The sequence below is a fragment of the Rhamphochromis sp. 'chilingali' genome (genome assembly GCF_963969265.1).
Source record: "Rhamphochromis sp. 'chilingali' genome assembly, chromosome: 1".
NCBI lineage: Eukaryota > Metazoa > Chordata > Actinopteri > Cichliformes > Cichlidae > Rhamphochromis > Rhamphochromis sp. 'chilingali'.
The window spans coordinates 36409519-36431334 of record NC_137929.1 but is presented as its reverse complement, the minus strand read 5'-3'; the positions used below and the strand labels follow the sequence as shown (position 1 = coordinate 36431334).

At 41.0% G+C, this 21816-nt stretch overlaps 3 protein-coding genes across 4 annotated transcripts; 2 read left to right on the top strand and 1 right to left on the bottom strand.

The window, feature by feature from the left end:
• Window positions 1-67: 67 nt before the first annotated feature.
• LOC308408765 (TOG array regulator of axonemal microtubules protein 1-like) lies at window positions 68-21725 on the top strand. Of its 2 annotated transcripts, XM_080901177.1 has the most exons (8): window positions 68-657; window positions 16402-16478; window positions 16687-17005; window positions 17241-17480; window positions 17875-17980; window positions 18080-18318; window positions 18414-18569; window positions 18667-21725. In XM_080901177.1, exons 4-8 carry the CDS (start codon window positions 17428-17430, stop codon window positions 18806-18808), a joined length of 696 nt encoding a protein of 231 aa, XP_080757303.1. In that variant the 5' UTR covers window positions 68-657; window positions 16402-16478; window positions 16687-17005; window positions 17241-17427; the 3' UTR covers window positions 18809-21725. The 2 variants fall into 2 exon arrangements, with proteins under 2 accessions (XP_080757303.1, XP_080757302.1); XM_080901176.1 differs by lacking the exons at window positions 68-657; window positions 16402-16478 and having other exon boundaries at window positions 16983-17017; window positions 18414-21725.
• Window positions 808-4633, top strand: LOC308408678 (uncharacterized protein). Its single transcript, XM_080901054.1, has 2 exons — window positions 808-1276; window positions 1742-4633. Exon 2 carries the CDS (start codon window positions 2326-2328, stop codon window positions 4054-4056), a length of 1731 nt encoding a protein of 576 aa, XP_080757180.1. The 5' UTR covers window positions 808-1276; window positions 1742-2325; the 3' UTR covers window positions 4057-4633.
• Window positions 8430-11994, bottom strand: LOC308412359 (thioredoxin-like). The gene is made up of 5 exons (XM_080906650.1): window positions 11879-11994; window positions 10505-10609; window positions 10106-10171; window positions 9521-9586; window positions 8430-8952 (listed from the first exon to the last, which is right to left on the bottom strand). Exons 1-5 carry the CDS (start codon window positions 11900-11902, stop codon window positions 8890-8892), a joined length of 324 nt encoding a protein of 107 aa, XP_080762776.1. The 5' UTR covers window positions 11903-11994; the 3' UTR covers window positions 8430-8889.
• Window positions 21726-21816: the final 91 nt, after the last annotated feature.

Here is a 21816-nt window from a genome sequence, read left to right as displayed (position 1 = left end):
GTATTATGAAATACAATGAAACATTATGTTTTTGTTCAGAGTATCGGTATAGGACTTTGTAGGTGATGTCACGCCGCAATGCATTGTGGGAGTGCGGCACCATTTCAGCGAATGCAACCCCCCCTCCGTGTTGGAAGGAAGATTGCTACAAACCATACTTAAAAGCAGCTAAAAAGACAAAGGACGTTATAGACACAGATTCAAATGCAAAGAGATGGTACTTGCAAAAAATACCGTGCATTGGAAATGTGGACCCGTATGAAATAACGGCAGTGGAGTAGAAACCCTGAAGACCAACCGCTATTGACTAAGCCTGATATAGTTATACAAGGACTGTTACAGATGAACCTGCATACTGGGTTTTGCTGGGTAATATGACCAAGATACAGTCAGTGGTTGGCCATAAGATAGACTTCTCCTCTCTAGCTCTCAATCAAAACCATTGACTGTAGAAAAGATGGACGATGCGGCACCGCCTCCTCCCATTGTGCAAAAATGAAGCCAAAATATCCCGCTTGTGGAGGCTGCCATCTTGCAAATTTGGAGCCAGAGTCTGCGCAGTAGTGACTTGAAGTGGAGCGACTGTGTAATGCTCCCACCCACACCCGCTGGACGTGACCGCAAACACGCCCCTCTACCAGTGTTGCCAACTCCTCAGTAAGGAAAATCACTATTGGTTGTCCTAAAAGTCGCTAGAAGTCGCTAAATGACGTCATCGCCTAATTTGCATAACTGGTCATGCTAATCTAATTGTAACCTATGTTGTTGGAGAGAGAAATAACATCGTGGAAGAGACATAAAGTGAGTAAAAAACGTCCTAAATGCATTTAGAGTTTATTTAGAACTACAAATTAAATTTCTTTTAGCAATTATTGTTTTTTTTTAATGTCACAATTCCAACCCTGCTCCTTTACCCGGGCTTGGACCGGCAAAAGTGACCCGAAATAGGCACTCTGGTGGAGTTACTTTGTGTGTGTGTGTTTATAAGTAGTTTTAAACCTTGTGATCCACAAAACAGCATAACAGTAAAAGAGTAAAAGAAGAACTGACTGCGTTGCAGCACCTGCTGCTTGTTGAGAGTAAAAGCGATACGCGCTTTCACGTCTTTTTTTAGCAACTTTTTTTAGAAAAAAAGTCGCTAAGGGGTCTGAAAACTCGCTAAATATAGCGACAAAGTCGCTAAGTTGGTAACACTGTCCTCTACACTTTTACTTAGCCCGGCGGCTGCTCGAATTCTTTTGCTGGTTTACCGCGACTGACGACTCGTTTAATTAAGGTAAATACAACCATGTCACTGTTATAAAAAAATAGACACACAGCTTATCATCTTATAGTTCTAAAACATCTAAAATCACTCTGTTGTTAATTCGTTAGTTAGATTAGCCGCTAGCATACGCACTGTGTTGGAGGCTTGTTGCTAGTTAGTTAGCAATGCTACACACCTGCTACTCTAATAGTCTGTGTTATTGAAGGATTCAGCACTTCTTATGTTTTATCCATTTTTAGACAGCGATGAGATCATCTGCACACTCTGCAGAAGACCAGAGTTACTGTTAATATCAAAAATATAATGCTGTCCTTTCAGATTTTAACAGAAGACTGTGAGTGTAATGGATTTAAAACTGTTTAAATCTCTACAGCCTGGTAACATGAAAACTTTAAAAACAGCAGCAGAACGTTTCAGTAGTGTAGTCTAATTTGTTCTGTTCATTTAATAATAGAGTCCATATTATATCAACAGCTACATTAACCCTGGAGAGAAACTAGTGAGGGAGACCAACAGGACCAAGCTGGATTTCCTGGCTCCAGAGGTTTGGAGAAACTTCTTGCCTTTCTTTCATCACAGCTGTCCTGTGCCAGAAGTTCTGTTGACCCACTGAAAGAGGCTTCATTTAAGAAACACCAGGAACACTGAAGCTCATCGCATTGATCAAGCAGGACTCATGATCTTCACCAGCAGCTCCCTCACAGGGAAATCTTCAGCACTCCTCTGTAGGCCGGCCCCAGAAGATGGATAAACCCAGCATTTCATGAACACTGTGATGGAGACCTTTGGTTTGTGTAATGTTATAAATATTCGGATACTCCCCAAAGGCTCCAGGCTTTTACATAAAGATATTACACAGCAAAATCTCCAGTGTTAAATTAACACTGGAGAGTGTCTATATGGGTCCACTCCTCTGAGTGTTAAATACAACACTGTTGAGTGTTAAATTAACACTTTTGACAGTGTTATATGTTTAAAAGTAACCTAGTCAGTTTTGAAGATTAACAATGGCTAACACTGAGCAGTGCTGATTTTCTAACACTGGAAAATAACTCAAAATGTTAGAAATATTCCAGTCATCAAGGAGCTCAGATGGAGAGATGACCGATAAGGACGAGGAAGAAATTGAGCTCCCGGGCGAATCAGCTCTAAGAGAACAAGAAGAAATAAAACCAGCTGCAGAAAGGCAAGGTATCCGAGCTCCAACCCCAGCAGAAGTGGTTGCAGCTGACATCGTAAATGAGATACTTGGGAACACGGGTTCAAGCAGCGAAGAGCTCTGTAAGAGGTGTAGCTTGCCCAAACCTGCCTTTCATGCAGGATTAATTATCAACAAGCTGAGAGACTTCTTCTCCAGATGTTTGCCATCCACCTCTCACTCCCGGCTCAAAGCACGCAAACACCGCTTTTCCATGTTTGCGAAAAAACAATTTGAAAAAATGGAAAAAGAGCTGAGAAAAGTAATAAAGGCAAACAGGAAATTTGTTGTTTGTCTAAAAAACATTTGCAGGTTCCACAAGTATGAAACAGTGCCCTCAGATGAAAGTGTGGCTTTCAGCCTCCCAGGGTCCCACAGTACAGAGGCTCATCGAGCCCCTTCACGAAACACACTGCTTCGTTACATACGTTCTTCTCCAGTCGACTTTGACAACATTAGATCAGACGTTAATGAGTTATTTGAGAAATTAACAAAGAAAGAAAAACTCTTCCTCGTCCACAAAACAGTGGGAAACATTAGACACAGTGAGGCAACCAGAGATTTTACTGTGAAGTTAACGGCAAAAGTGTTTGATCTACTTATGACGGATCGACTATATCAAATCCCCAAACCTCTAATGGGTAGATCCCTCTCAAACACCGTCATCTCCAGGACTCCACAGCCAGCACATGGCTCTAAGCGTCCCTTTTCTGCTGAAGTCCTCTATGTCCTCATAGAAGACGCAGTAGAAAAGTTTTTACAAAAACTTTTACTCTGGGTGGAGAACGAAGACGTAGATCAAATGATTGAGGACAAGGTCTCTGTCACTGTGGAAGACATCCAGAACATTATTAAAAGAACAAGGACCCCAACAAAGGAAAGCACAGATTCAGATGGCAGTGGAAGAGAATCTGTTCCATTACCTGTAACACCAAATTCTGGGAGCATGACCCCAGAAAAATGCTCTGTGGAACCTGATCAGACACCAAAATCTGGGAGCATGACCCCAGAAAAATGCTCTGTGGTACCTGATCAGACACCAAAATCTGGGAGCATGACCCCAGAAAAATGCTCTGCCAGCGTTTCAGGCGTTCTCAAGGATTCCTCTGACCTGTCAGAGGTGCGTTCCGTATCAGTGTCATCTTCTGATGCTGAGAAAATTTGCAATGACCTCACCATTATCCTCATGATGAGACTCATCAAAAAATCAAAACGTGAAACTCAAAACTTTTTTGCCAGGACCACATCTACTACAAAAGAACTACACGTGGTCATCAACCGTGTGAATGACCTGATGCGGCCTGAACTCATCAGCACAGAGTCCACCACAAGTCTGACAAATAACAGGAAAAAGTTAATCAAGAAAATAGCCAAATGCCTCATCAAGGAGTTTGGCTCCCCAGACAATGTGTTAAAGGCTGCGATGGCAAATGATGCGTCTTTTGATGAGGCTCTGATAAAACATCTAAAAATCCGCCTCAGAGTCATCCCCAGTCCTCCCAAAAAGTCCAAAATTTCCAGGTTTTTTTCAGCGGTGGGAAAAGCTCTGCGAAAACCCTTTAGGTGGTTCACTAAAGCCAGAGATGATTAAAATGACATCCTGGCTTCCCCCGCTGCCCTGCTTCTTTTAACATCTTGAAGCAGAATTTTAGCATCTAATCCAAATTTTAACAACTGTAGTTCACGCCATCTCGTCTCGTTTTTGATTTCCATCCCCCCCAACCCGACGCAGCGGATGGCCGCCCCTTCTGAGCCCGGTTCCGTTGGAAGTTTCTTCCTTTTAAAGGGAGTTTTTCTTCCCCACAGTCGCCTAGTGCTTGCTCAGAGGGGGATCATTTGATTGTTGGGGGTTCTCTGTAGTACTGTAGGGTTTTGACCTTACAGTACAAACAGGGAGGAGACTTTGTGATTTGGCGCTTGATATTTAAAATATCTAATTTGGCATGAAATAAAAAAAATCTAAATTAAAAATACATTCCAACTTTGTTTGTGTTTTTCTTCTGTTGTCAAATATGTAGAAAGTGTTGCACGTGTGATTTTAGTCATTTGGCATCAATATGTAGCCAACATGTGTGTGTTTGTGATCATGCTGCATCTATTTTTGTCTGATTTGTGTCTTATTTTAGTCAATTTACATCTACACTCAACAAAAATATAAACGCAACACCTTTGTTACTGCTCCCATTCCCCATGGGATGGACGTAGAGACCTAAAATTCATTCCAGATACACAATATAACCATCCCTCCCAAACAGTGGTCACAAATCAGTCCAAATGTGTGGTAGTGGGCACATCTGCCATATTGAGATAATCCATCCCACCTCACAGGTGTGCCACATCAGGATGCTGATCTGACATCATGAGTAGTGCACAGGTGTACCTCAGACTGCCCACAACAAAAGGCCACCCTGGAATGTGCAGTTTTGTCTCACAGCAAAATGCCACAGATGCCACAAGCAATGAGGGAGCGTGCAACTGGCATGCTGACAGCAGGAATGTCAACCAGATCTGTCGCCCGTGCATTGAATGTTCATTTCTCAACCATAAGCCGTCTCCACAGGCGTTTCAGAGAATATGGCAGCACATCCAACCGGCCTCACAACCGCAGACCTCGTGTAACCACACCAGCCCAGGACCTCCACATCCAGCAGGTTCACCTCCAAGATCGTCTGAGACCAGCCACCCAGACAGCTGCTGGAACAATTGGTTTGCACAACCAAACAATTTCTGCACAAACTGTCAGAAACCGTCTCAGGGATGCTCAACTGCATGCCCGTCGTCCTCATCGGGGTCTTGACCTGACTCCAGCTCGTCGCCGTAACAGACTTGTGTGGGCAAATGCTCACATTCGATGGCGTCTGGCACGTTGGAGAGGTGTGCGCTTCACGGATGAATCATGGTTCACATTGTTCAGGGCAGATGGCAGCTGAGAATGTCCCAGTTCTTGCATGGCCAGCATACTCACCGGACATGTCACCCATTGAGCATGTTCGGGATGTGCTTGACCGGCGTATACGACAGCGTGTACCAGTTCCCACGAATATCCAACAACCTCGCACAGCCATTGAAGTGGAGTGGACCAACATTCCACAGGCCACAATTGACAATCTGATAGACTCCATGCGACGATGTGTTGCACTGCATGAGGCAAATGGTGGTCACACCAGATACTGACCGGTTCTGGGTCCCCAGACCCCCAATAGCGCAAAAAACTGCACATTCCAGGGTGGCCTTTTGTTGTGGGCAGTCTGAGGTACACCTGTGCACTACTCATGATGTCAGATCAGCATCCTGATGTGGCACACCTGTGAGGTGGGATGGATTATCTCAATATGGCAGATGTGCCCACTACCACACATTTGGACTGATTTGTGACCACTGTTTGGGAGGGATGGTTATATTGTGTATCTGGAATGAATTTTAGGTCTCTACGTCCATCCCATGGGGAATGGGAGCAGTAACAAAGGTGTTGCGTTTATATTTTTGTTGAGTGTATTTTGTGGCCCAAATGTGTGGATCCTTTTTGACATTGCTATGTTTCGTCTTAATGCTTCACGTTGGTTGTTGGTGTTTGTGCTCATTTTGATTCTAGATGTAGACCTGCCATCTGAAAATTAGCACATCGCCCACTTGGAGCATTTTTTCGTTAGTCCAGGGGTTTAACACATTTTCTATTTCAGAAAGGGCAAATACCTCGGTTACTTTACTACTGACCAAATAAATGATGATGATGACATATACAGACAACGATGTGAGCTCTATGTGCAGGCAAATACAGTTTAACACTAATTCTGCTTTTGTTCACTTCCAGTTAAAGTGATTTTGTTTATGTTTGTTTGTTGCATACTATTATATACTGGCCCCGTGTGGTCAGGATAGCTAGAGGGGGTAGTGCCAGTCAGATGTTTGTAGCTGTGGGTGTTTGGACTTTTAAAGCACTTTTAAGAAAGTTAATGTTCACTTTTAGAGAACGACTGGACGGCAGTGAGTGGTTCCAGTTACTCATGCAGTCTGAGGAAGGTGAAGTGTTTGTGTATTTATTGATTTCTTTTAAGTCACTGTGTATTTTATGTACATTATAAGTTTATAAGTCCTGTCAGCCCTGTGCTGTGACAAGAAGTCACACACTCAGCTGCTCTTAATCTGGGTTAATCTGAGTTTGTTGAAATGTGCTGGTTTTTGAGTCATACATCAGGAGTGACCTGCCGCTCAGAGCTGAGAAACATTTCCAGACATGCTACAAATAAGTTGGGATATGTTTTAAGTAATGTGATCCATGTTACACAAGTGCTTCACAAGGGCAACAGAGTGAAACACACAGGTCTTTTAAACCTCAGGGTAAACACAGACAATGAAATGTGATGTATAAAAACCAACACAATGCAGGAGAAGAAAGAACTCGCTATAGTGAAAGACAGTCCACAGAAAACAGCTGTATGGAAGCAGGTTAGGTTACTAAGATTTTGGATGGGGTCTTTGGGTGATTTGCTACCTCTGTGTTTCAGGTAGTCAACGTAAAAGGAAGTTCCACCAACTCTTATTTTTCTCTGTATCATGAACTGTGTGAATACTTTCTGTAGACTGGATCCAGGAACAACCTCACCCTTAAACAAGAAAAACAACTTCCAATGACACAGCAGTTTCACATACCTGAGTAACAGCCTGAGGTGCATTTATCTCATTGTTTTGGATAACTAGGCAAAAATACTCAAGTGGCATTGTTTTAAGACATTTTGTTAAAAATACTTGTTATATGTTAAAACATTTGGTATTTAAAAAATCAGCCATGCAAGACTTTAGTAGTTTTATTCAGGGTTCAAGAACCTGATTCTTGACTCTTTATTCTGACTCCCACCAGTTTTATGCGAGTCATTCTAAAAATAGTTTACTGCTATACATAAAATAAAGAAAAGGGTTAAAAATCAATAGAAAGGTTGATAACATTTATTTTATAATAAGATGAAATGTTGCATTTATCAGACTAACACAGAGGACTTCAGAGCTGCTCTTACCAAATGGACAAATACATGTTTATCTGTCTGTCTGGTGCATGTTGGACTCGTTCTTATCTGTACACAAGTACAGATACTTAAGCAGAAGTCAAAACACGGATTGGGCTCCACACTGAGTCCCTGTGTGCAGTCTGAAACTCAAATGACCGTTTAGATGTTTTACATATGAGATATTAAAAACTTAGGCTGGATCCAGGCAAAGTTTCCCTGAACAGAGGTTGTATTTGTGCTCTTTCCTGCCTCCCTGCACACACTGTTGTTGTCCTGATGTGTTTGTGCTGACTTTGTTTGTGTGCATGAGGTTAAATGGCCCAAAGCTGCTGCAGACCTCGTTCTCAAGACTCATGTTTTCCTATTTCACTGAATTTCTGTTGAGTATCTTCATCACTGTATAGCTGCACGTCTGGTTGTGTAAGACACACTTAGAGTAGAGACTATCTGTGTGTTACACAAAGCATTTCTCAAATCTTAATTTGATATTTATTGTGTGTGTGTGTGTGTCCTCTTCCTCACTTGTGCTCAAACAAAGGCTCACTCACACACAGTAGAACAGCAGCCTGAAAAGCCGGTTTTAACCACTGGTTTGGCATTATACCAGTACCTAATTAAGATCCAGTTCATGCATTTGAAGAAAGACACAAATGCTGGTGCTCAAAAAGCACAGTAACAACAACCTGTTGGTGTAAAGTGGGAACAAGTGAGTTCAGTGGCTGTAGGAGGGTCTAACACAAGAACTTCTCGCAAGCAGTCCACAGACGTGAGCCAATTTCCTGCAAATTGCCCAAACCTTTGCTACATCATGCAGTTGTTGGCTGGTTTTCAAAATGCGCTAATGAACCAACACATCACGTTCACCAGCGATATAGTGTCTGCTGTTAACTGCCAGCTCCAACATATGCTGCTACATACTTGTACTATTCTGACATTTTTATCAAAGTACAAAATACCAATCCATTCATAATTCATTTATTAAACTTTTTGAACACAAAACATACAAAGTAATTCAGGATCACAGCCAAACTGTCATTAAAAACGGAATTAAAAGTATTGAGCGGTTTCATATTGCAGCCAGTTAAGACAGGGACATTTGTATTTGTATTTGTATCTTTATTTATTTCAGACATAATAAAACAAACAAAAAAAACCAATATATACTCGTCTACATGTATTTCCATTTACGAATACGAATATATGTGTAGATATACACACACACACACACACGTATTTGTACAGACAAACAAGAAAGAAATATAATAAAATAAAACACATTCGTCTAACATGAGATAACAGTTGTTTGGTCTGTTACAAGATATGTGGATGTATTATTGACTGTGCGGGATAGACTTCATTGTCATGAGTAACACAGTAATATCAAAGATATGTGAGGCAGATTTTGTTTTTGGTGGGACATCTCATCTGAGCTCTCTCACTTTTTGATGTAGTTGAGCTTCATCAGCACCGGTGAACTCATACACCTGAAAGAGGAGGACATTGAGTTAAAAATGGCATGTAAAAAATGACATAATTTTCCATTTATCCTCAATGAATTGTAAAATAGGACACAATCGGCTTATCACTAACAACCCAAACCTTGACTTAAATGTGATTTAACTCAGTTTCTTTAATCCTGAGACCATATATCCTTTATATATTTATAAATGCACCATGGGGAGCCTAGGGTGAAACAGCATTTCAGTACACTGTGTACTGTGTATACTACTGTATTGACAATAAAGCTCTTGAATCTTGAGTCTTGAATCTGAATGGAGGTATGGCTTCAAGCTTGCCTCCATTGGTTGGAAAGGATATTTGCTTTGCCGTTTAAGCCATTAGAAAATATTAAATGATTCATGTATGATCTGCCTTTAGAGGTTTTCTGTGCAAGATTAAGAGGGAATCCTTAGGGCAACATTGATCTTATATGTGCCAGTTGAAAATAATACTGAGATTATAATAGTCATTGCACAAGGCTCATTGTTTCCAGGCTCAAATTTACTACATGCTAAACATCTCCATCCAGCTACATAGGGCACTTTACCTTACCTTCTGGTTATTCTTGTAAAAGTGAAATGCAGGCATGCGGGTGACATTATAGAATGACTTCACATCCTGAAAGACAACGCAACGATATCAGATGAGCTGACCGGGTCATCAACACTGATCGCCACTGACTACGGCCGCTTCAGACCACCTTGGGCAGCTGTAGATGTGGCGAGAGGCCAAAACATGTGCAAATAAATACATTAAAAATATTGTGAAAAACACAGGCTTCTGCAGCTTTTATGCATATTAATTATAGGTTACCCAAGAGCCTGTCTACATCAGACAGTCTCTCCTTCAGACTTCAGTGTTGCCAGTTGTGCAGAGTGAAAGCTTGTTGCATTACAGTCTGTGTTGTTTAATCCGCACCAAAGCAGTTGCTGACAGACGGTCACATGAGTCAGCTAGGAGTTCTTCCAAGAGAAAAATAAATGTTTAACTAAGCTAGAAACCTATGACTTTTATTTTCATGCAATGACATGAAAACAGAAATAAAATAAATCCACACAAGGGAAGCTAAAGTGGGTTCAGCAGCAGATGAAGTAATCCTACTGCTTCTCCTGGCTTCCAAGTCAAACACGGGCTTACCCTGCCATCAGTCGCGTCCACCTTCAGGAAAATCACGTTTGCGTTGACAGGCTCCTGTGACATCTCCTGCAGGAGGGAAGATCACTGAGTCGACACGAGAGCACGCACACTACATCTTCTGCGACATCACAAGAGTTTTCATCCTTGTGAATAGGTTCTCTTATTTAATTGTCACATTGCTGCAGTTGCATGGGGATCACAATGAAGCTCTGCATAATGTCAAATGGGGGGCTAGAGCATCAGTACTATAGGTTACTCTGACTAAAGTTATTGTAATGTGTGAGGGACAGAATGAAACTTGAGATTCTCATGAATTTTGGACATGCAAAAGCTCATGAGGCAATAAGCTAAAAAAAAAAAATAAATAAATAACGTGATTTTAAATTTAACATCACATACACAAAAAATTGGGGCCATCATTTGGCAGGGGCCACACCACTCGGCTGTGAAGTCCACCACCACCAGCTTGTCTCCAGCTTCATTCAGAATTTTCTGGAACTCATCCTACAGAGAGAAATAGAAAAGACATGATTTTTTGGATGGGTAAATGGTAGAGACTGAAACATGCTCAAATGAACTGCAACAGAGCTAACAGCAGCAGCCTCTTCTGACTGAGGGCTTGTTCATACTTGTTGCTGGTGCTACTGTTGACGGTGCAGCTGCAGCCACGACAGTTCACATGTTGGTTCATTTGACACGTTTTGCTGCATCTATTTCTAATTTCTTTCTCTCTCTCAGCTTTTCAGCTCCATCCTATAAGTTTTGTTTGTCCACTTGTATCAACCACTTCTTCCACGCTAAATTCTGTTCTGCAAGCTGCGTGAGCGCGCAGGGAAGGCTGGGAAAGTCCCGATTGCATTAGGAGTTTTGATTGTGCAATCCAGTGTTAGTGATGAAAATTAATGGATGGGCAGTTGCCGGTGCTTTGTAGGGCGGGATGCCAGTTTACTAGTCCAGCCCTGCTAACCGAGGGATTCCCTGCTCAGGATGGCCTTTGATGGCTGCATGTAAGAGTCACTGATCTGGTGATGCTGTGATCCGCTGACCTTTGTAAAGTTTATTTCCGTACAAATGCAATACAATCAGTTACAACAGGGTTCGGGAAGACTGCCTGCCTTTCCTGGAAATTTACCTAAACAACGTGTACACTTATGGCCGCGTGTGGAGCACAGGTGTTGTGTGAAGAACTGATTGTCTCCCAAAAGGTGATTTCTAATGTTTCGATGGGGCGAGGGTTTATGTGTAACGTATTGACTTATATTGATGAATAGACTTTAGTGAACAGGTTATTAAAGTGCTATATGTAAAATCAGTTTTTCGTGTATATTTCCTTTTGGCCAATTAAAACCTTCTTTATATAACTATTGTTATATTTGCTGCGATTTCTGCTGCCCTCTTGTCCAGATCTTTCTTTAAAAAGACATTTTAATATCAGTGAGAACTTTTAACTAGATAAATAAAGGGTGCCACTTCACCAGAGACGATTGCGGCTTCTAACGCGTGACTGGAAGGTTGTTTGTAGCTCAAGATGAATTTATATTATTCATGGATATCTTTGACATATATTTCATATTTTGCAGGCCAACAAGTCATTTACAGCAGTTTAAATGCGGATAATCCCTTTTTGGTAGACGATCACGTTTTGGCACACCTGCGCGCGGCTGCTCCGACACAAAACAGTGGAGCGTAAAAACATCCATTCACTTATTAGGAATGCGCCTCTCACCATATAAGGGAGAGAGGCACAGAAAACAACAAAAAAGACAAACTTACCAGATCTTTCACTTCGTGAACCATGATACCAGCTGATGAACGTGCCTCGGACAGAACAAAGTGCCAGCAGACGCCCCACGCGTTTAAACACTAAAGTTACCCGTCAGTAGTCCCGGTTAAAGCGGAAGTCTCTGTATTTATTTTACACAATAAGAGTTTTTAATGAGCTAAAGCGCAAATGTATTGGTACTTAGAGTATATAGAGTGTCGCGGTTCGAATTTTGAGGAAGAGACATACGACTGAAAGTCCATAGTGGGTCAACACAAATTATTTTATTAAAACACATATATGTGGTGAAGATAGGCACTGCAAAACATCAGGCTCCATCTCCCCCCTTACAATAGGTGGTTGTGATATTTATACTTATGATGACCAGTAGCTCGCGTCACTAAAACAGAACAGTTCCTCTTTCAGTTCCTCCAGATACATCTATTTATTCTACTTGTTAGACTTAAACAACACTTGCAATCAGTTTACCCAGACAGGCTATGTCTGTGTCGTTAATTTAAGTACATGACCTCCCTCTACCTCATCTGTTACCGGGCAAACTCCACAGCACAGGGCACACGGCCTTTATTTCCTTTCTTAAACAATCATAGAAAACATTTGTTAAATTGTATATATATAGATAAGCAATCCTTCCAGCTTGAACTTTGCTCCATTGATGCCCGTAGCTTCAAACCATTAATTAACTTAACCAAGCTTCAACCCTTTAATTATGCAATATGTGTATAACATGATTACAGTTGCACCTGCAATGAAAGATTATTATGTGCTTATGCTAACCCCTGAAATACAGACTTCAATATAACCTCACCAGTTTCAATAAATGTGTCAATGAAATGATAACAATGATAAATCATAAATGATGCAACAGTAATAATAAGGATTATGCATAGTAACATAGATTATGAATATAAAATAATATTTCATCCCGACACTCCTCCTCTTTGGCCTCGAAGAGGCCAACATTCCTCTTAATGTCTCACTCCTCGGGCCACTCAGCCACCTCCTCTTTGAGTGAAATGATGCTCTGCGATCCTTCTCTTCTTTCTTCAACTTCCCAGGTAGACTACTGGTTAGTCGTTGCATGGGTCAGAGGGTTATTCTGCCTCTGTTTTGCCTCCCATGTTATTTAGAGATGAGCTCGTCTCCACCAAGCTCTCATCTGCTACTGCACATTGAGACCAATGGAACTAAGTCTCGCCTGTCCCCTTCAACTGGACCGCTGTTGTGGTACGAGCCGTCACTTCTGGAGCTTGGCACACTCCCTTCATCCCTCAGATTCTCATGTTCCAACGCTGCTGAAGATTTAAGGCAGAGCACGTCGTACACCTTAGTTGTCTTCCTCAATGTCCATGATGAATCTCTCATTTTATTTAAAACGTTGCTGTAAGAAGACTCCTCTCAGTCTTCTGGAAGCTCAGTAGCACAGCCGCCTGTACCATTTCTGCTGTTCCTCAAGATGATCACTGATCCTCCTCAAGCCTCTATCCTGGCCTCCGCTTCCATCCTGTAGGCGCCCTTCCTCACTCACGTCTCGTCATGGCACCTCACGACACCTACAAATTAAAATGACCCTCCTCTTGCACCTAGCTTCTGCCATGTGTCAACTCCCCACTGAGACCTGAACAAGAACGTTACACCTTCTCCCTAAAACAATCTTCCGCCAACCTGTAACCCTGTGTAAAAACGTTAGTCAGCAGTTACATGTTAAGCTCATTTGCTCCACCTGCAACCTGTATCCTGGAAAACAAATCTGTTAAATCAAACATCTTATTCACAACCAACTATAGATCATGAGAGTGAGAAAGTATTCATCACAACAGACAAGTATCATGTTCAGGATTTCTCCAATCATTAAATCACTCTTACTGCCGAAATTTATTTTATCAAAATAAAATCAAAAATCAAAAATAAAGCTTTAAAACAAAATTAAATAAAAAATAAGCCCGGGTCTTAGGACTTGTCACCGAATATTATTTCTCTTATAAGTGAAAAAAATAAAAATAAAAAAATAAAAATACCAACTCTAAAACTTGGTGCCATGGTAAAACCTTCCCCATACTTCAGAAACCCAAAACAAAACAAAACAAAAATCTGCTAGTTTCACTCATTTAAACTCTGGCTGTAGGATTCTGTTCACCCTGCTATCATGTTCCCCAAAATAATACTAATTCCGTCGTCTATGTATCAGTTCTCAACCCACTCACTAAACCAGACAGGATGATGGTAACAGTATTGCCTACTTAAAATTGTGTTTGATCCTAATGAGCCAATCCTAATGAATTGCATTACTTCATTACGTGTGTGTGTGTGTGTGTGTGTGTGTGTGTGTGTGTGTGTGTGTGTGTGTGTGTGTGTGTGTGTGTGTGTGTGTGTGTGTGTGTGTGTGTGTGTGTGTTAGTCGGGTTAATACATTTTCTGTTTTTATGTATCCTTTCATGTACCTTCCCCCTTTTTCCTGAAACAAAACTCCGTTCACTCCAAAGTTTGTTTCAGAAACATCTAAATGAAAAACTCTGTCATAGTCAGGCACAGCTAAACCCTAAATGCTTGCAGGTTACCGTCGGCAACCACGCTGAGTATTGTTAACCCCTCCTACAAATGCCCTCTTTTAATGTGTAACACTTTATGTATAATTTTATGTTATCTCTGGTGCATATTAGCTGCATGTGTGGTGTCACTTTCCATTTTTCTAACAGTACACTTGCATACCTCAGTGCTTGTCTTCCTCTACCTTTTGTGGTGGTCTGGACACTGTGTCAATCCTCCACTTCCAGGCAGTCGTTTGTCTCCCCGGATTCCTTAACCTAATTTGATTGCCCACACTAAAACAGCAGCCTCAGCCCTCTTCTGCTCCTTTCTCTCCCACTTTTCAGTCCAATGGCAGTCAGTTTTCTTCAGCTTTGTCCCGTGTCTCTCTTTGTCCCACTGTCTCTTTCATTGCCATCTCACTCCAAACATGGCAAATGTCAAACTCAGACAGTCTTCTCAAAAGTCCTTCACACACAGTGAGGTTGCAGCTGGCTGGAAACGCATCTCCATCCATCCAATCTAGATGGTGGTTCTTCTCTTTCTGATGCCGTTTGCCCACAGCGCTGCTGGACCTCTCTGCTCAGAACTCTGATATTGTCTCTTGGACTCCTGTCCACTGTTGATGTTCATGCTCGTGCTTCTGAAACTGCACTCGGTGTCTTCAGGGAGAGATCAGCTTCCTTGGAGCTTGCTTGTTCAGGATGAGGACGGGAAGCTGCAAAACAATTCAGCCAAAAATTCTGGCTGGGTGTTTCTATTTTGTTTCTAATGATTTCAGCCTATAATTTTCTTCCGACTGCTGCCCGTGGAGAATTGATCCAGTTCCGTTCCCCACCTGTAAACGACAGACTGAGAGACTTTCATTAGTCACTGTGACTGCATATGTTTTCATCACTCCTAAAGCAACACATCTCTGCTTATTCCGTTATGAACTCTACTGACTTTAAACCCCAAAGGTGAAATTTTATTTGTTTTTTAACCGCAAACACAAAAACCTTCTTCATGTTGTTATTAATTATTTTCATCCACCACACACCAAATTATGTTTTCTTTTTGTGTCCAGCAGGGGAAGAAGGTGACCTGTAGCGTCACTGCTTCCCCCAGTCGGAGACAATTTCTCACTCACACTTCCACACTTTTATTTTCTTTGCTTTCATCATTTTCTTTCTCTCGTTGGTATTTTCTTTTTCTTTTTCTTTATTACACGCATACATTAACCTGTTACGTTAACATTAACGCTTTTTAATGTTCCTCGGGCACAAAGTTTAAAATCACAACTTGACTGAATTAAGATTCAGCAACAGCATTTTATAGCAATGGCATAGATTTTGTGTGTAAAATAGCAAAAAGCATAAAAGGTACCTGCGCAAGGCCACCTAGCCTTTTAACATAGAGTCCTTGAATACTAGGCAGTTGTAGAGGATGAGTTACTCTACTTTAAAGGACTCCCACCCCTTATTGGAGGATTTCAGCTTCTTCCTTTGGGACAGAGGTTTGCAGCCCCTAAATGGAGGCGAAGCTTGAAGAAACACCTTTGTCCAAGCTTATATTTTGTTGTCGTTGTTGTTGTTGTAGCAAATGACACGTTTTTTTCTGTATTTTTTAAAAACTGTATTTATTTATTTACTGTACTTATTTCTCTATTTATGACAGTGCTTTTATCTCCTTTTTGCTGTTTTATATAAATTTATCAGTATAGTGTTGTCTAGTTTTAGAAGCTGTGATTAGGACATCTATTTAAATTTGTTGATTAAAGATCATAATTAGAGATCATAAGCTGCCTTTGATTTAGACATGTCTGATATTTTTGTAAAAACACAAAATAGTGTATATATATGAATATTTTCAAAAAATGCTCTGTGAGTTCCATATGACATCATCATAACTGTTTTACTGAGCAGCTGAGTTAGAACTTGTCACTCAAACACTGAGCAGCACTCACAAACTTTCTGTTTCTAAACTATTTGTTCACTTTTTATCTCAGGCATGTCTGAAAATACATCAGGTAACTTTTTCCATGGCTTTCAAGATTTGATTCAGAGAAAACGCACAGGTGGAGATGTAAGTAACTAAACATACTCATTCTTGACTTGTCTGCTGATCAAATGTAAATGTTTCTGAGAGATGTGTTATATTTTGCTGCTTTGCACAGTGTAATTTTTGTGTAAGTCACTGTAGACAGAGCAACTGTCAGCGCTTCACCACAGAGTCCAGGATCCTGGACTTTCACAAAGCTCAGAGCAGTAAGACAAATGTGTTCTTTCAACAGGCAGACACATTGCATATCGCACAGAGACCCAGAGATTATGCTGTGCAACTCCCACCTTTACCTGAGCAATGCGCAGGCTCTCCAGAGATAGTCCAGGGAAGCTGGAACTGTTTGGATGACCCCTTTTGGAATCAGGAGGACCCTGAAAGAAGTCTGAGTAGCCTCAGCTCTGCAGACACACACACACCAAGTGAACTGAGGGCCATTCCTTTCATTGTTAGTCCTGTTGAGATGACACCGCTCACTCCAGTTCCTCCACCTCCTCGAGCAGCTTGTCCATCGCAATTGCCTGTTTTCTCTGCTCAACATTCAGGAGCAGGTCGGTTCAAAGGTGATGCTTATCTTTAGTGGTTACACCTGCTGTTAATCAGTTAGTTTAGATTTTAAAATTTGACACTGTAGATTATCTATTTTAATGCTAAATTACACACATTCTTGCTGTCCATTCATTTTATATGCTTCTTTGAAGAAAAAAAAATCAGGAAGAAAAATGTTTATTGTTGTTTTTGTAAGATGTAAATTTGTAGTTATTTAGTTATTTTTTGTCTAAACAGACACGAAGGTCATTCGTGGAATAAGAGTCTTAACAGCAAAAGACAAATTTGGGCCTATTTTGGAAAAACTGCAGCATTTCCAGGATGGGATTGTAACCTCACCTGGATACACAGTACCAACCAAAACATTTACTGCAGTAAAGCCTTTGACTCCAAAACCTCCAACAGTTCCCATACCGCAAAAACGATGACCTCGGCCTGGGACGCTGCTGCGCCATGCAAAAGTCGTCCCTATAGACAGTAAGTGGTTTTCCTCAGTAACTGTAGAAGACGCTGAATAATCAAACTTTAAATTAAGAGATTTTTTTAAAAGATTTTAATGAACAATTAATCACTGCATCATGTACAATGCTTCAAATTAGAAGAAATTACAGTTTCTTTTTACTAACCTCGTTGATTATCAGACAAGAAAGCAGACAGTCAGTGCAGTCAGAATAATCCAAGAGAGAGCAGGGTCAAACTCCCGCACCTGTAGAGAGCCTGTCCCACAGCTTTAGTCTGCTGTCTTCAGACGACTGGTAAGAAACGTAGTAAGGAGACATTAAATACTGCACAGAAACAGTGCTGCATAATGTCGCTGTGTTATTTGTGGTGTTCCTGAAGTCGTGTTCAATGTTGTGTTGTGTAAATACAGGATTAAGAAAAGACAGGGGTTGCAAACTATTCAGTCTCTGGCAAAGCACCACTCGGACATCCTGAAGACTAAACTGCATGAAGTGTGTCTGGTCCTCATTGAGGAGGTATTGCACACTTTATGTTTCTTATATGTGTTTCATGCAGCTAGTTTCCCTTCAAGTGCATACTACAGCCTCAACTGATGATTTTCACTCACATTTTAGGTGAAAAACCAACGCTCAGCAATAGCCTGTGAGGCCATACATACCATCGATGAGCTCTACATTCAGCTCCAGAAAACAATGGACCCAGAAGTTGAAACAACAGGCCGAGCTCTATTGCTGAAGCTTGCACAGACCAACAACAACTTGCTTCATCAGGAGGTCAATCTGGCGCTTGATGCCATGGTGGAAAATTGCAGCCATGGACGGATTCTGAGCGCTCTGTTTAACACAGGACTGACGTAAGAGGAGAGAAGAAGCTGTAGTGATTTTATTAGAAGACATGAAAGAGAGATCATGTTCACTGAGTTGTGTGTCTAATATTGTCCTTGCTCAGCCATCGCTGTGTTGCAGTGAGGAATAGCACGGCTCAACACCTGCACCAGCTGGCTGACAAACTTGGAGCAGCCGTCATCCTGAAAACAGGAAGCTTCACTGAAAGGTTTCTAATTGCTGCCTCTAGAATGGCAGGGGATGCTGCACCTGAAGCCAGGTGGGTACTTTTAAATGGGTTTGAAGTGCATCAATGTTTTATTTTCTGTGAGTTTACACAATTAATGAAGATTAATGACAACTGTAATCTTCCACAGGTACCATGGGCGAACAATCATCGAGAAACTGACCCTTCACAAGGACTTTATGAATTTGTGGATGAAGATTGTCCCTGAAAAAGACAGGCGTCCTGTGGAGAAGAGCCTGAAAAAGACAGGCGTCCTGTGGAGAAGAGCCTGAAAAAGACAGGCGTCCTGTGGAGAAGAGCCTGAAAAAGGCTAATAATTACAGGCAGCAGGTCAGCATCCAGACTAGGCTCTCCTCTCCAGCAGGGCCTGGGATCCCCAGATGTGACAATGCAAGTCCTGACGAGTAGGAGAAGAGCGGCTGCTACAGTAGCAGCAGCACTCTGAGGCTAAGCTGGGAAAGTCGTTGGAGGTTCAACCATCATGACCACAGACAGTCCCAGTCGCTCTGCAGGAGTAAACTTCTCCATCTTCAGGACTACAAACTATTTCTCTGAAGGACAATATTATTTAGATTTACATTAATTATTATTACATCATTCTTATTATTACATTATTTGTATTATTTCATTATTATTATCACATTTTTAAGATCCTGAATGGACAATGAATGAATAAATCCCTTTTTTTTCATCTGAATTAAAATGGCACTTTGGTTGCACATATACAGTTTCTGTTTTTCTGTCAACAAATATTAATACATTCTTAGTTCTCTTGTTTTCATTTTTAACCCATGATTTTGCATTTTTATCAGGATTCAAAGTCATTTTTATAACATAAAGAAATATTAAATAAATACTAGAAAGCGAAAATTTCAGAAGAAATTTTAAGTGTGCCTATGCCGCTGCTAATCAGTGTAGTTTGCCCTTAGTTTGTTTTTTGTTTTTTTGTCCCGTTTGGATCTTTAGCCATCAGAATTGTTGTCTTGAGGCCAAGAAAGATGCCAAGCGGATTTATTTTACCAAGTGGATCATCATGGCCTTGCCATATTGGTCCATTTGATTGACCTTTATTATAATTATGAATTTATTTTATTTTCAGTTGCAAACGGGACAGACATAACTGTGGGATAGGACAGGGGGAAAGAATGAAAGAAAGAGGGGGAGAGAAAGAAAGAAAACCAAAGGGGAGAAGAGACGGTGAGAAGGGGGGGAAGAGAAAAAAAAAACAAACAAACAAAAAAAACCAAAAAAAACCAAAAACTCCTGGGTCACCTGTATGGAGAGAAAAAAAAACAGAGGAGACAGCAAACAACAAAGAGCAACATAATAATAGAAAAAAAAAGCACCATCACAATAAACTAGCTAGCCATAGATATCAATAGTTACTAAATAATAAACGATATTGTGCAGCACGCAAGATAGACAGCACACAGTGTGCTTTGAGGCAGCAGCCAAGAAAGCTGTAGTCCGCGTCTGTGAATACCCATGTGTACACCTGTGTGCATACCTGTGTGGATCAGCATGCTTGCATTCCAAAAGTTTCTCCATGTAATGATCTGCTAGGGAGTGTGGGGAGCCACAGCCCTGTGCCCTTAGTTTGTAAGGGTGCCATTTGTGAGTAGCTAATATCCGCCGAAGGGATGTTCGACTAATGCCACTCTCCAGTGACATGCGGTAAGTGCTACGCTGTGGGCTCTTGCTGAATGAAGCTAGGACAGCCACTGATGTTTCCTCATTAGTGACAGTTTTCTTGTGTCCACATTTTGGCAAATCCAACACTGAACCAGTTTCACAAAACTTAGCAAACAGTTTGTTAACTGTAGCATGGGAGATGGGTGGTCTCGTAGGATGTCTTGCATTGAAATCTGCTGCAATGACCCGGTTACTGCGTTCACCAGATATCAACACAATTTCGAACCGCTCCTCACGTGTTGACCTCTTCGACATGTCAATGGCTGTGAACAATGAGAAACTTATAAATACCTCATGAAAGAATAAAGTTCATGTCTTCTGTATGAAAAAGTCTTTTCCATCTTGAGTTTCACCAACTCTGTTACTCTTTTTTATGTCCATGTGGTGGGCTTTGGCATTTCAATAGCTTTAAGAGTCCCTTTGTCTGCTACTTCTGAAACTGAGGTAAGGTTAAGAAACTCATTCCCAAACAAGAAATCCATAAACTGAAGTCTGAAACTGCCCTGAAGACAACACTGTCTCTTGACTTCAACAATGAGATCCTCACTTGATTCAGGCGCTCCATTAGAGAGTGAGCCTTCGACAGGTTCCGTCAGCCAAAACAGTCTTTAGGACCATGGAACTCTGTAGGCAAAAAAGAATTACATATCAGACATTCAGAAAGAATCCTTTCAGTTTAGTTTTCATAAAGCTATCCATACCCAATACTCAAAGTTATAAAGATCAGACATAAAAAAGAAGAATTTATTTAATAAGACATACTCTGTTGAACAAACGTATCTCCTTGTAGATATCTGCTGTATTATTTGGGCTTGACCAATAGAATAGTCAAGTAAGTGACACTTCACCTAAAATAATGACTAAATGGAAAAATGATTTATGGGCACAGGTTCTTAAACCCACGTCAAAGGTGGCAGGATCCTTATTATAACTTGAGTGTGTGTCCTCAGCAAGAATTAAGGTATGGCACTGTGCTCCCAGCTTCTTAAACTCTGACGGTTACAGCCAGACTAATTAGCCACTGTAGCCATAACTAGCATGAGTAACACAAACACTATTGCGCTCTCTCAGTGACGTTTTAACTTGCTAAGCCATCAAAAAACGTCAGTGCTCTCTGTCACATGCATAAATGCCATATCTGACCGACAACAGCTGCTTTCTCCCCCGACTACCGGGTATGTGCAATTTGTTACTATTTTTCAGCTTTAGCCACAAAGCTAATAACAACTTTAGCTAGCACTGTAAAAACAACATGTAGATGCATTACAGACTACTATTTATATAGCATGCACTACAACAATTCTGTGAAAACGTACCCAACTAAAACAAATGTATTTAAATTACTTACCTTCTCGGTATGCCTGACTTAGTGCCAAAGGTTGCATGTGGCTGAACAGTCTTCCAGAATCTGGCGGTCAATTGCGCTCTCCTTAAATTATGTTGTTGTCTTATTGGATAAGACTCTAGGTCTTATTATCCAATCATATTTAGTTGTTGTCTTTGAATATATTGCATCATTTCCGGTTGTGGTCAAACACAATTACAATGGTTTTAGTATTCTAATTTAGTCACTTTAAATCAATGCAAG